A 14,572-nucleotide genomic window follows, 5' to 3' on the forward strand; every position below is an offset into this window, starting at 1 on the left:
AATTTCCCTCAATTCATCGATGAATATTCATAATGAATATCTTTATTTGATTCTTCTTTCATACTTACTCTTCTCAGTCGAGATTGTAAATATTTAACAAACTGTTAAAAATATGGATGATCTAATATCCATAGATTCCTCGAGAATCCTTTTCTTCTAATTAGGATGAAATTGTATATTGAACTTTGAAATCATAGTAAGGGTGTCAATTTGATATTGGTATTCCGAATTCAATTCTATTTGAGAATCTGATAAAGTATGTGAACGAGGGAACCTCCAAGAGTACCATTTTATTGGTAAAAAATATTTGATGAGAGGTTATCGATTGTTCCGATGCCAAGACCACTCGATTCAGAGTTATTATTGCCTTTCTCGGCCCAAATTGGAAAACTCTTTATTTTGAAATCGTCATCCAGGTAGCCACAATTCTTTAGTGCTTACGATATTGAGATTTTCTTTTTCGAACAAATTGAAATATGCTTAGTTGTATATGTTCTCATGAACGACTAGTTAATGTCCTAACTAGTCGAAATTTTAATTAATACGATGAAAGCCTAGCTAATTGTTTTAGCTAGTTCCTATAGGCCAAACCGATTGAGCTGGCCATTTTCGTAGCCGATTGATAATATTGCTTGATATGGACTATTATTATTTTTCTAGTTCCGCTTCCAATCAATTTTTTTTACACAATGCATTATATACGCAAGATTAATCATTGATTAAATTTTCAAAGAATGATTTAATTGAGACCTAACTAGGTCGCTCACTCAAACGAGAATTCATATTCAGTTTTATGAAATATTTTGTTCATGAAATGTTCTATTCTTTTGTTTATATAACGAATATTCAATTAAAATCATAAAGTGATTGAAGAATAATATACTTCCTTGTTTGTTAATCATTGAATAAAATTCCTTCTTTCAAAATAGCATCTCTTTGAAACCTCGATGTTTAACTTTTGGTTGAGAATGTTATTCGAAATTTCTTTCATTATTCAAAAAGAAAAAGTATTCTTTCAATGGGGAAATCTTACAAGTATCATTCGTATGATTTTATTATTCAGTAATAATTGCTTTCAAGGGATATTCTTTATTATATCATAATTTAAAATTCTAAGGACATGGAAGGATAATTTTTGTTGTATTCTTCCTTCCAAGTTATAAATCTTTTGAGTGTTGCGACTCTTTTATTCAGAGCTCATCATTTCTTCAGATATTAGATTTTAAAATCTTGTTAAGATTGTCTAAATTTCATCGATATCGTGAAAATCATTTTTTTAAGGATGATTACCTTCCGAACAAAGGGACGTATAGTTGAGAACCAATTATTGTATTATGAGATTGAAGACTCAGTACTAAGATGGTGCAATCGGAGCATCGTGATGAGTAAGTTGTTTTAAAAAGGAAATACCATATTTAGTTATTATCATAAGGATCTTTAACATGCTTATAGAAGGATGATAATATAAATACAACGTGATTAGTGAGGTACGCTTTTATGAAACATTATCAGCATATGTACTAATGAATTCAGGAAAGACCAAGCATGAATGAATTCGAGGAATAGGATTTTGAAAAAGTGAATGTAAGATTAGTAACAACCTCGTGTTAGCAATACCTGACTAAAAAAAGGGATTTTATGTGAAGTATAATGATATGACTATGCGGCTTAAGGACCGTGACATAAGGTGTTCTAATAATGATCTAGGATAATTGCAGTAAGTTTCGCACTGAAAGGGACAAAGAGTTTACTTATGAGGAAATTTCGGATTTTTTTTCCTTTCTCTCTTACACTGAACACGAGATAGAGGATATGGTCAAATTGATCAAGGGCTATGATTGAGAAATCTATTATCATCAAGGAAAGGCCAATGTGGTGGCCAACACTTTAAGTTGGAAAAGATATATTGAGGATGACAACTCTTCGAACAACTGCTGAGAAGGATCGCATGAAGAGAACCCTTTATTACTTAACAAAGAAGACTTAAAGATGCCTAAAAAGGTAAAAGGATATTAGTCATGACCGAATATTAAAAGGATGTCATTGATTAGGCAAGCAAGTACTCGACATGGTTGAAAGTGAAAACGGAAAGGCAAGAATTAAAATTTTGGCGATTGCGGCCTGTAAATGCCCCGAATGGGAGTAAGAGTTTATTATAATAAATTCTAAAGGAGGATTATCAGGCACCAAGTAATCCGTCGTGCTATTTTTAGGATTTTGAGTAATAGGTTAAATAAGACTGCTTATTTTATTATGCAAATGATAGATCTCCGCTCTATAAAATTATTATGAACGCGGAAGAGATAATTCGTGATAGAGAGACCCTGTGATATCGCACCACGCAAGGATCCAAGAATTAATTTCACAACTGGATTATTTCCCAAGATATTTCGCGAGAAGGGACGAACAGAGGCATGACTTAGAGTTCTCAAATCGACAAGTAGAATAAGAGGACTATCCTGACCATTGAAGATACGTCTAGCGGCTTACCTTTTATTTGAAACGGTTAGGGGAATCGCCTATCGTTGACAGAAAATTCGTGTAGATGTACTTACCACGCAAGCATATGGAAAGTAGTTGCCGATGTCCCTTATGAAGGACAATATGGAAGAATAAGGGATGTCATTGTCAAGAGATGATAGAAGGCAAAGAAGATCGTACACGCCATTTAAAAGGCCACTAGTAGTAGTTTCCAATAAACACGAATACATCTAATGCGCTAGCGAGAATAATGAATGCGACCCGGAAGGTATCGTAGTACTACAAATATTATACGAGGAATGATTAAAGAAGTCTGACTGATAGCGGAAGCTGAGCGTTCCATGACTCTAAAAGCGTATCAATCAATTGCGTATGAAATGGTGCTTCCTTCAAAATGGCAACAAGACCCGACGTGCCTTACGATACTACGGGAAGAAATGTTAAATCTGACGCTAAATGTATAACAGGAGATGAATGTGTAGAAATGCAACAATGAATTCTTACATAAAATAATTGACAGAGATGATGCGCCAAAATGGGAAAATGTTAAGGAACGAAACACCAGCACTAGTAGGAGCGATGGAGGGGGAAATAAATAAGTTGAAGGATGATTCCAAACACTAGAAGATGCGCTAATCATCCATATTATAGATTTTTAAGGTAAATGAAGTGACCAGTTGACGTTAATCGAATTACCAACAATAACGAGTTATCATGCGGGCATTGGAATGGCACAAAGCTTTGTACGGAAGAAAGAATCGCTCTCTCTTAGGTTGGGAAGAAATTGGTAAGCAGAGGATACTGGACCATAATTGAGTCAACGGACTAAAGGAATTCCTAGAACTTATCAGAACTCGGCTAATGGAAGCCCAGGATGAATAATAGAGATATGCGGACTAGAACTATAAAGACGAAAATTACGAAGTAACATACCAAGTATTGTTGAAAGTGCCTCCCAGGGAGGGAGTGATGAGATTCGAAAGGGAAAGAAATGTTGAACTCAAGGTTTATTGGACCGGTTGAAGTCTTTAAAGGACTAAGAAATTTGACTTATAAATTAGCACCATCGTCGCATAGTCACCAAATTTATAACGAGTACCACGAATCGATGTTAAGGAATTTAACCATCAACGCCAGACATATGATTAAAAATGAGCTAATAAACTTGCAGCCAGACTTAGCGTTTGTGGAGTAACGTGTAGAGGTCATAGGTCTACAAGGACGAGTACCCGGAGATATATTTGACGGATGAGTGGAAATGTTATGAAGAGATCGAATACTGTGAAGTCAACGTGAGAACTCGAGGTGGCCATGTGAGAAGCGTATCCCCGCCCATTTCTAAACTGATTCCAGGACGGAATCCTTTTAAGGGGGAAGACTGTAAGAACCCAAATTTTTGACATCGGTAAAAGACCTTTATGAATAGTAACCTTGCGGTTTAATAAAACTTTTGCGACCACACCATATACGACTTTTTAATTTAAGATTCGGAGTTGATAACATGATTATACGTACCAAATGAGTGTATGTAAACGCTATTAGTTTTCGAAGAAAATGAACTTTAAAAAATGACCGTATTTACGAACCATCGAGGATTACGGGAATCACAATATAATTACGAATTTAAAAACCATACGGATTTATATCCAAGAATGATACTTCAAAACATAAAGAATAAATACGAAAGGATTTACTCCACAAACTGTTTACGAGAAATTATTACGAAAATGATTAAGCGACCGAACAAATGCGTAAACGAATAAATAAACGTATCACGCTAACCAACTATGGTAGAAAATTAACCATGGTTACTTTATTAAATAGTAAGTTAAGATATATAGGAATGATCACCTAAAACTAAGAAATAGTAAGCTAAAGCCTAAACCAAGTAGTTTAGCTTATAACCTAGGAAAGCTAGCAAGATTTGTTCAAAGATATGCCAACATACTCTAGTTTTAGGTTATATACTAAAATATATACAAATATATAACACAATATTTCAAGAGAAGCAAGCAAGAAGCACACAAAATCTCTCTCTTCCTCCCAAACCATTCCATTCGGCCAAACACACCTCTCTTCTAGTCATGGAAAAAATACCTCATTAATTCCTAAGCTTCATACATTGTAAACTAAGGTAAGATAAATTTTTAAGCTCATTTATCAAGATTTTATGGGTGAAATAAATTCAAGAAAGATGAGAGTGAATAGTATGAATAGTAATTTTTCTTTGGTTTCTTGATTTTAAGGGTTGATTTAGGTTCCAAAACCCCTACCAAGCACTCCCAAGACTTCACCATCATCAAGAACACATCTAAATCTTTCAAGAAATTATAAATCTTTGACCCATCTTTATTTAAGGTTTAAGTTCAAGAATCTTTTGGAACATATTTGTAAACCTAGTTTTGGTGAATGTATTGTTGTAATCTTGATGTTTAGTTAAGTAGATTTAAGGTTGATGATTGTTGCCTTAAGAACATGATGTTCTTAAGAGTATTTAGTGTGGTGGTGATGATTTTATGATTGTTGGTGGTAGTATAGAGATTTAAGGCATAAACGAAACTCGGATAGTAATTGTAATCTCGCTAAAATGTACAAAACATAATATTAAGTTTCTGCAGAAAGTCCCTAAGATATAAACAATAGTTTCTTGAAACATAACACTTGATTATGATATAAAATGTTATAAGAATAATTTAAGCACTTTAATCGCTTGATTCCGATTTACGGATCAAAAGTTATGACCGTTTTACTAAAAGTGATTTACGCGACAAAAACTGCTAGGAATTATGAACTTTGAAAATAGAAATGATCGACTTAAAAATGTTTATAAATCATTAAAGTTTTTACAGAGAATAGTAAATAGAGTTCCTTAGCTTCTATAAAAATTTCAAGTGAAAATAATGATTTTTCAATTTTATAAAAATATCGGAACCAAGACCGCGCAATTAGAAAGCCGTTCGAATTCATAAGCGGAGCCGACGATGAAAATATAAACGAACATAAGGCACTTCAAAATGGAAGCGACCGTGACATGAATAAGTACTTAAAGGATTAATAAGGGTAAAATAAGTGATAAAACGAATATTAAGTAGCATATGAGTACGAGTATCCGTAAATTAGAACGGGACCTAACGAAACGGTTTGTGTTTATGGTTATAGATTTTCGAGCGGACCCTAGAGCATCCTCCACCTCGAGATACCCAGTCAAGTTTTCAAATCCTATATTTTAAAACCGTTATGTTGTGTTTGTTTTAAAATAATGTCAATATATACATGATGCTATATTTACAATGTTTTACGAATTATGTTATATAATATCATACGATATGATAATGATTTTGGTATATGAATATTACCGAATTTCAATCGTAACGCTAGAGAGTACCGTTGTATATATGAGTAGTATATTTTAGACCGAGGATCAGTCAGTATAATTGGATGAAAACCCGGAAGTATTTCGGAGGTGTTTTATTTAGGAATATTAACGCTATAGTAGAGCGTGTTGTAGAAGTTGTAAGACCGAGAGTCAGTCAGTTTTTATAAAGTATAAACCCAGGAATCAATCCGGAGATATTTTGGACGATCAAAAGTCCGTACTTGTTTTATCCCATTGGACTCGGCGTCCACTTGTGAAGTATTAAATACCTCGAATATATTTAAAACGATTTCCAAAGATCGTATTCCCTCAACTACATTTAATTACTTGAACAACGAATATTATTTCAAGTTATTCATTCAATATAGGAGAAATATTCTCCAACGATTATTTATTTCAAACCTGATTAAGTATATTATTAAAGATTACTTTAATTATTTAAACATAAATTAGTTAGGGAATATTATTTCAAATATTCTTTAAAAACATAATCATTCGAGGTCTAATTATTATTTAATTATTAATTATTTAATTAATGATTTAATATGATTTAAAAATCATAAAACCTATTCAAAAATACTCCTGGATTTCAGGAAACCATACGAATACTTTCAGATCGTCGATGAATTTATCTCGACTTATTTTAAATATTTGAGCATAGTTTCAAAAGAAACTCCCCCTTATTTATTTATCTGTTGACAACGGTCAACTCACATCCTTAGTACTTCCTTCAAAAATTCTCGGAAGTACATATATATATATACACTGATAAGATAAGTTGTTTCTATCAACAAGCAAAATGTTTGGGGAACTTCGATGTGGTTCGAGTTCTCGAGATATTATAGGATTCTTTTAAAGGACAAGGGAGGGGTAGACTCTAGTACTATGTATACTAGGGAGACTACCAAAGGTATCGTAGGCGAAGGTACTCTTTGTACTCAAGAACTTGTGAAGTACGTGTATACTCAAAATGGGAAACGTAGCCTGAATGCAGCAAGGGTGATAACCGGGATACGAAGGTGTCGTCCTTCTACTAGTAGAAAAGGTTACTATTTTCCGTATTACGACTAATCATCGTATGCGGTGACTCCAGTGAATGTCCTATTCTTCTAGTTGGAATGGAGATGCAATACCGTAACCCAAGCCTAGGTGTTTGGTTTACCATTAAGGTATTTGCAGACTAATAAGTCAATCAAAGAATTGTTTTGAAAAGAGGTGTGTATCACCAAGAAAACTACTTTGAATAAATACATATCATTATACAGATTAATAAAATTTCCTTAACAGACTTTTCATACTGTTGATTATTATGGCTGAACATTATTGCTCACTCTTGCTTTCTTTTAAATGTCACAACACAACAGATTACCCGTATGCCGGCGTGGAACTTAGTCACTTAAAATCGTGGGGAGAATCCCTTACAGCTTTATCTCAGGTGGACCAGAGTATCCAGATAGGTATAAGATGTTAGTAGTAATTATTGTAACTTCGTGTAGAGGTTACGAATAATTGTTTAAGATCCTGTAAAGTACATTGAATGTAATAAAAGAAGATTACATTTTGTACATCGTTTCTATGAAATAAAATGTATCGTTGAAAATAAAAAAATACTATAACTTGTGTGTGTGCGCGTGACATTGGGGTCTGTTGGATTATTGAATCAATATAGGTTACACATGGGTGAAGGATGGCATGATAACCCAGATTCCTGACCCCGAATTTGGGGGCATTACAAGTAGTATACAATTAACCATGACTCCAACCAATCCCCTAACTTAAACAAAATATCGGACGAAGTTTATCACTAAGAACACGGCGATGTCTAAGCAGAAATAAGATTTAAAAATATTTTTACAGAGTATAGAATATTAAAACTGGTGTACTATATATGTGCATAATTTTTATTAAAATGCAGAACTTATGTGTGCAGGATTTCATCACTTAGCTCTTTAATTGCAAGCAAGCAACCAAGTACTCTGCATACCTGCAACACGAAACTATGCAGCCAAACACTAGGCAGTCTGCAATTAAGAAGTGCACACTGGAGAACAACAACAAAAGATAGAGAATATCAAAAGACATAGATGAAACTTGCAAACTAACTAGAAAACCTTGTCTGAGTCTGAGTTGATCTATTTGGTGTCTCTGATTAAGGATGTCTTTTTTAGTTCCACTCCCAGAGTCCCAGAGTTTGCGAAATTATTAACTGAACTTGCCTAAATTTCTCTTTGTAATTTAAATACAATCTCTCAGAAAGCTTAAATAACACACTGTTCTTGTTGTTGTAATATTTAACAGATGAAGCAATGTAAAATAATTTTTGATTATGGGTTCTACAGTCAACGATTAAATATTAATTAAAATCGTTACTAGTGACTAATGAGTAGCATTTCAGTCAACGATTAAATATTAAGAAGTGATACCATGTGAACAGCAAACGTGCAAAATAGAATAGCAAATTAAAAAAATTAAGAAGTCATATTTTGTGTAGACTGGTGAAATACAAAAGTGACACTAGTAGCTAGCAAAGTAACAATAAAGTTGAAAATACAAGTGACAGTGTGACATTAGCAATTATACAAACTGAGCAGAACAGTTTAGTTTGTAAAAAAATATTGTAGTTCACAGAGGCTGTACAGAGTTGTAGTTGCAGACTGTAAAAATGAAGAAAAAAAAGTTGTTGTTCTTACCAGTCATCCAAGGGTATGGCATCCTTTTCACTATTATCCTTCACAGAAAGAGCAGAAAAAGCTGCAAGTGCAAATAACAGAAGGTATGACATGTTAAATAAATTTAATCATAAATATCAAACAAGTAACACATGTTTAGTAATAAGTGGAATAGAATACAAAAATGTAGTATACCTTCATCAAAATTTTCCAGATCATTTATATCTTCTTCAACTGTCTTTGGAAGTTTGACCGATCGCAACTAATCTTGCGCACAAATTAAACCCTCCACAAATTTGGCCGTCTAACTACTCCTATATGGATCAAGAACTCTTCCTCCCGTACTAAAAGCGGATTCCGATGCTATGGTCGAAATAGGAATTGCTAGTACATCACGGGCAAGTTGTGAGAGAATGGGAAATCTACTTGTATTGACTTTCCACCATTTCAAAATATCAAACTCATCTTCATTTTTTATAACATAGACACTCTCTTTAAGATAGATATCCAATTCACACTTAGATTCTACTTCTCCACTCTCCAATTTTTGTCTCATGAATCTAGCTCCTAGTGTCGATTATGTTTTTGAAGTTGAAGATGTGGTGGTTGAATGTAGACTTGAGGAAGTACTAGAAGATTGAGATTGTGGGTCAACTTGAGTATTTTTAGGTTGACAAGTCTTTTTATACTCTTCAAATAGCTCTCTTATCACTATACTTGTATCACTTGCCAACTTCCAACCGACATCCAAACCATATTCCTCACGAAGTGCAAACTCAAGATACTCTAATTTGTACCTAGGATCAACAACAATCGCCACATATATGAGTTTGTTCATTTTGTGTACATTACCCCAATAGTTGTCATATTTATCTTTCATTCTTTCACCCATTGACTTTACTTCATTATCATCACTCTTCATCCAATCTTTCAACAAATAGTTAATCGTGCTAATCTCATGATAGAATATATTGGATGTGACATACAAAAAACCCAAAATTCTCAAGGTAAGTTCATAAAAGTGAACTAAGATATCAACCATTCTTCTAACATTACCCCAATCCCAAAAAGTAGGCACCCCATCGGTCTCATTAAGCTCATTTACATAGGAGGGATTCGTTGTTTCATATAGTTTAAATGCACCTTGAAACTTTTGAGCAACATTTAGCATCAAGTATGTAGAGTTCCATCTTGTACTTACATCCAAACACAACATAGATTTAGAATCAACATTCACTAATTCAATGCACTCCTTGAATTTAGCTATTCTAGCCGGAGATTGCCTAATGTACCTCACCGCTTTTCTTACCCTAGCAACCGATAAATCTACTTTTTCAAGTCCATTTTTCACAATCAAGTTAGTTTTGTGTGCAATACACCTCATATGCATATATTTTGATTTCAAGAAATCACACCCCCTAGAAGAAAATCTATCTTTTAAAAATTGAATGCAAGTAGCATTTGAACTTGCATTATCAACCGTAATTGCAAAAACTTTGGCAATTCCCCATTCTTTCAAGCACATGTCAATATCCCTAGCTAAGAGCTCTCCCTTATGACCCTCTATCGGACAAAAGTTAATTATTTTCTAGTGCAAGTTCCAATTTTGATCAATATAGTGAGCCGTGATGCACATATAATTAATCTTTTGGATTGAAGTCCATGTGTCCGTTGTGATATTAACTTTTTGACCCGACATCTTAAAATATGTAGTTAGCTTCTTCTTTTCATCTAAAAAAATTTGGTAACAATCACGTGCCATGGTAAAACGAGATGGAATCTTAAAAGTGGTTGAGTGGTTTGCATGAAATCATTAAACCCCTCACCCTCAACAAATCTAAAGGGAAGTTCATCTATAATGATCATGGAAGCTAACTTACAGATTATAAAGATAATTGGATTTGTTTTGATTCACCATTAAGTGGAAATTTCTTGCAAGATCGAATATGTTTTAAAAGTGTACTAGTGCCATTTTGACTACTATCGGAAAAATACTCCTTACCACAATACTTGCACCTAGTTTTTAAATCCTTTCGTATCTGTAAACTTGTCCATATGATCCCACACTTCCGACCTTCCTTTTATAGTCTTTCTCTTTCTTTTTGCGGAGCTTGCCGTTTGAGTTTGAGTAGTATTAGGATCATTAGAATCTCCCATCCCCGTGTCTGCTTGTGATATTATTCCAACTGAAACTAAAAGTAAAATTACTAAATTAGTTTTGTAAGCTACAACACTCAACAGAATTACTACTGTGTACTTAAAGCTACTAAAAAATAATCAATTAACTGTAAATCTGCAATGAGAAAAAACTATAAAAAGGACTAGTTTTGTAGTAAATATAAACAAGAAAACAGGATTAAAACATCAAAATAGGATCCTAAGGTTTTCATTCACAGCTCCCCATAAGGAACCATGGTCAGGACTTTTAATTTTGGTTGAAATTTCATTAAGTACCACATCCTAACACTCAGAATCCTGCTTTATACAATATTATAATTATGTGTTCAGGTTCAGGCAACAAATAACAAGTGTAAACCCTAAAAAATCAAACATTAATTAAGAAATCTTTCAAGAACTTATGGAAAACAAATTAAAAAAAAAATTAAAGATAACATTGATTCTCCAATTAAGAATTAAGATTCAATTAATAATATAACCTAGAAGTTAGCTAACTAGCTAAGTAATACTAACAAATTAAGAGATGATCACCCAATAAAGAAAGAAGAAAAGAATAAATTAAGAAATTAAAATAAGATATAAACGAACCTTTGATTCACCAATAAAGAAGCTAGAGAGAAGACCGAAATTTGAATCTTTGATTTTTTGATTCTTTTGGTTGAATCTTGAATGTTTGTGTTATTTGTGATGAATTCGGTGTGCCATCTGGAGTCTGGATAGGTGATTATTAGGTTTAAGCCTTTAGTCGCGCCTGGGTATTATTTTAATTAAAATGTACTATAAATCTATAATATCTATAATATACAGTGAAAATATAGGATGTATGTAATTCGGTCTATTCGGTCCGGAACCGAATTTTTTTAAAAAAAACCGGACCGGACCGAATAGACCGAATACCTGAATTTTCTGAAAAATTGGAACCGAACTAAACCGAATTACCAAATTTCGGTTCAGTTTTTCAGTTTCAGATCGGTTTTGCTCAGCCCTACACCAGACTCAGAGGTTTTCGGTTCCTAATAAAAAAACATTTGTTCATGCAACCATAGTTCACACTAAAACTGGGCAATTTATGACACAACACTAACCATGGATATAGACATAGCCTCGGGAAAGGAAGGCTTGTGTTGAGGCGTAAAGTCCCCCATGGAGTCTGGCCCCTAAAAAGAAATCACAGGTTCATACAAACATGGTTTATGCTAGAAAAGACAATTTATGTTTTATTGTTAACCTTTAAAATAGACATTGGGTCTGGAAAGGAAGGTTCATGTCCATGTGTGAAGTTTGTTAATGATACAGACGCATCTTCTATTTCTGTTGCCTCATACAATGTCGTATTATGCAAGCCTTCCCCATTTTATACTTTGATTGTGAGAACATAATTTTTTCCCAGTAATTGTAGTAAACTAGGAGGAAATGGCTTTTCTCCTGAAAACTTTAACAGGAAATGAGTCACAAGTGGGAAAGACGGGCAAAAACCTAGGAACACATTTTATAAAATCTTTACCTCCTTGTTTGGGTCATAAAGATCATCAACCGTTTCGTGCATGATTCGGCTAATCTCGGCATCTCCCATTACTATTAAAAGCGAACCACGCTTGTCCGAGCATTGACTGTGCAGCTGAAAACTGTATTAAAAAATAAAATATATTAATTGCACAAAGAGACGCCTCTAGGTGTTAGTACTTGAAAAGTTACCTCCGTCGAGGATATGGAATCAGGCGGTTGCAGTTGCTACATTTCAGGTTTTTGGTAGGCACCACTAACTCCGTAGAACAATTGGAACAAAAAATTAGATACCATTGATTTTGATTAACCACATCATCCAACGTGACTTCACATACAATCTCTCTCTGTAAAAAGGCACATAAAATATGATAAAGTATATAGATGAGTTTGTTAAAGCCATAAAATGATAGAACCAACATCATAATTGTCATGATGTAATTCTATAATTTGGCCTAAATTCAACACTATTTTTTCTGCTTCCTCTTCGACGTTTGATATCTCCAGCATATCAACCAATCTTCAAGTCTAGGAAAACACACTCTGTAAGATAATTATACACCGGAAAAAGGGTCCAAAACCATGCCATTACTTTTTATTCAAAATGTCCACACTGTAGTGATCTGGCTGGACATATACTCTGGTCGCAAGATAATTTGTGAGCTGAGGCTTTCCTGCGGGAAAAAATGAAGACTATAATTCAGGTCTGAGCAACACTTATATGCATATATGCATATAAAGATACATATATATCATATAATATATAACTAGTGACCATGAAGGCCTATCTGCATTTTGACCTTCAAATGACGTAACCTTTGCGCATGCAACTATAACTATAACATCACCGCCAAGAGCCTTATCTAAAGCTTTATCAACATCAACCGCAAATTTGTCGAAGAGTGTTACATTCACAGTGTGCCTAAGAAACATTCAACAAAAAGGCACAACCTAGCTTATTTACAAATACAGAACCAACCTTAATAACAATTTTATTGAACACGCCTTCCATCAAGTAAGTCAAATTTAAGCCAGCACTTTTGCTGGTCATTCTTAACAGTGCGTATAATTTGACGCCTATTTTTCAGCACGCCAACCATGTCTATATTGCACACGATAGAACAAATAATAAAAGAACATAAGTTTGTTATGGAACCATGGATCAATTTTTTCTATGACATAATAACAAAAATGTCAGTGCACAAAGCCTATTCGATAAGAAATTATAACGGGGTTGTCTAAGGCACTATACCTACTAAGAAGCAATTATCAGCCGCTAGCTTCTATAGTTCTTTCATGTAAAATAGGTCAAAAGCATACCTTTCAATTCGGAGTCCATCACCATTTTGAGCTTTTGCTATCTTTGTATCTTAAGTGAAATATATATGTTTACTGTTCCTCACTGGCCGATATGTTTCATCTCCCAAAAATTCTTTCACCTTAAAGTTGCTCAAGATGTAAATCTGGCCTTCCTGTATATCCTCCTTAATATCTTCACAATATTTGGCGTTGGCGTAAGCATGGATTCAATAATTCTGTAACATAATTTTTTTATTAGACGAAAGAAATAGTATAGATTGTACAAATTAAAGACCAAAGCTGACAAACATACACAATCATCGATCAGTAACATATTTAACCCCCAAAATTCATGAGTCTCTCTATTCATTCCTTTCCAAACAGCCTGTGCTCTAACACGACAAATCCAATCGTATGATAAAACCTGGAGGCTCATTAAAGAGTTATACTTGTTTAGCTCCATTCTTCTTGTTGGCACGGAACTGCAAAACTTATAATATTAGTAGTTATAACTTAAAAACAACGATAAAAAGAGAAGTATGAGAGGTAGGTCATAATTACTCTGGGCGGTAGGCGGCGGAGGATGCAATATGTTCTTTACTACACTCGATTAGGGTAGACTAACTTTAACAAAGACATTACAATGATGTCACGGTTCCGGTGCCTCACACGTGCAACTTACCCTCTATGTGTGCGTTAGGACAACAAAAGGAAAAAAGAGTGTGAATTTTATTTAACATTTAGTTATGTATGTTGTACTATCAATCACAAAGATGAGTAACACCAACCCTAATTTGTATTTTAAAATAAAAACTTATGCATCATATTTATAAGTTGAAACATAGATAATCTTATATCTTAATTTATTTGATGCAATGAATAATATACCAATTGATAAACTGGATTCGGAAAATAAAAAAGTAAGTTGTTTCACCAGTCACTACCACACAAAGGTGCTTAGTTAATCGGCCGACAATAAAATAATAAATAAAACACAATAATTTCGGCGTTCGGGCAAAAAAGGCATAATATAAATGTAATTATTGCATAAATTATTTGGATTCAT

General features: G+C 33.8%; 1 protein-coding gene across 1 annotated transcript; it reads right to left on the minus strand.

Annotated features, from left to right (window-relative positions):
- Positions 1–7,798: 7,798 nt before the first annotated feature.
- On the minus strand, positions 7,799–10,051 carry LOC141660272 (zinc finger BED domain-containing protein RICESLEEPER 2-like). Its single transcript, XM_074467242.1, has 3 exons — positions 9,244–10,051; positions 8,548–8,608; positions 7,799–7,841 (listed from the first exon to the last, which is right to left on the minus strand). The coding sequence occupies exons 1-3, from the start codon at positions 10,049–10,051 to the stop codon at positions 7,799–7,801; spliced, it is 912 nt and encodes a 303-aa protein (XP_074323343.1).
- Between the last annotated feature and the right edge of the window lie 4,521 nt (positions 10,052–14,572).

This window comes from Apium graveolens, chromosome 5 (genome assembly GCF_009905375.1).
Source record: "Apium graveolens cultivar Ventura chromosome 5, ASM990537v1, whole genome shotgun sequence".
NCBI lineage: Eukaryota > Viridiplantae > Streptophyta > Magnoliopsida > Apiales > Apiaceae > Apium > Apium graveolens.

Excerpts from the sequence above, each read along its gene's own strand:
- LOC141660272 (XM_074467242.1), bottom strand. The coding sequence starts at position 10,051 with ATGTGCTTGAAAGAATGGGGAATTGCCAAAGTTTTTGCAATTACGGTT. Across the intron at positions 8,609-9,243 it reads GAAGTTGGCAAGTGATACAA|CTTTTTCTGCTCTTTCTGTG; the intron begins GTATAGTGATAA and ends TTGCACTTGCAG. Across the intron at positions 7,842-8,547 it reads GCCATACCCTTGGATGACTG|GTATGCAGAGTACTTGGTTG; the intron begins GTAAGAACAACA and ends TTCGTGTTGCAG.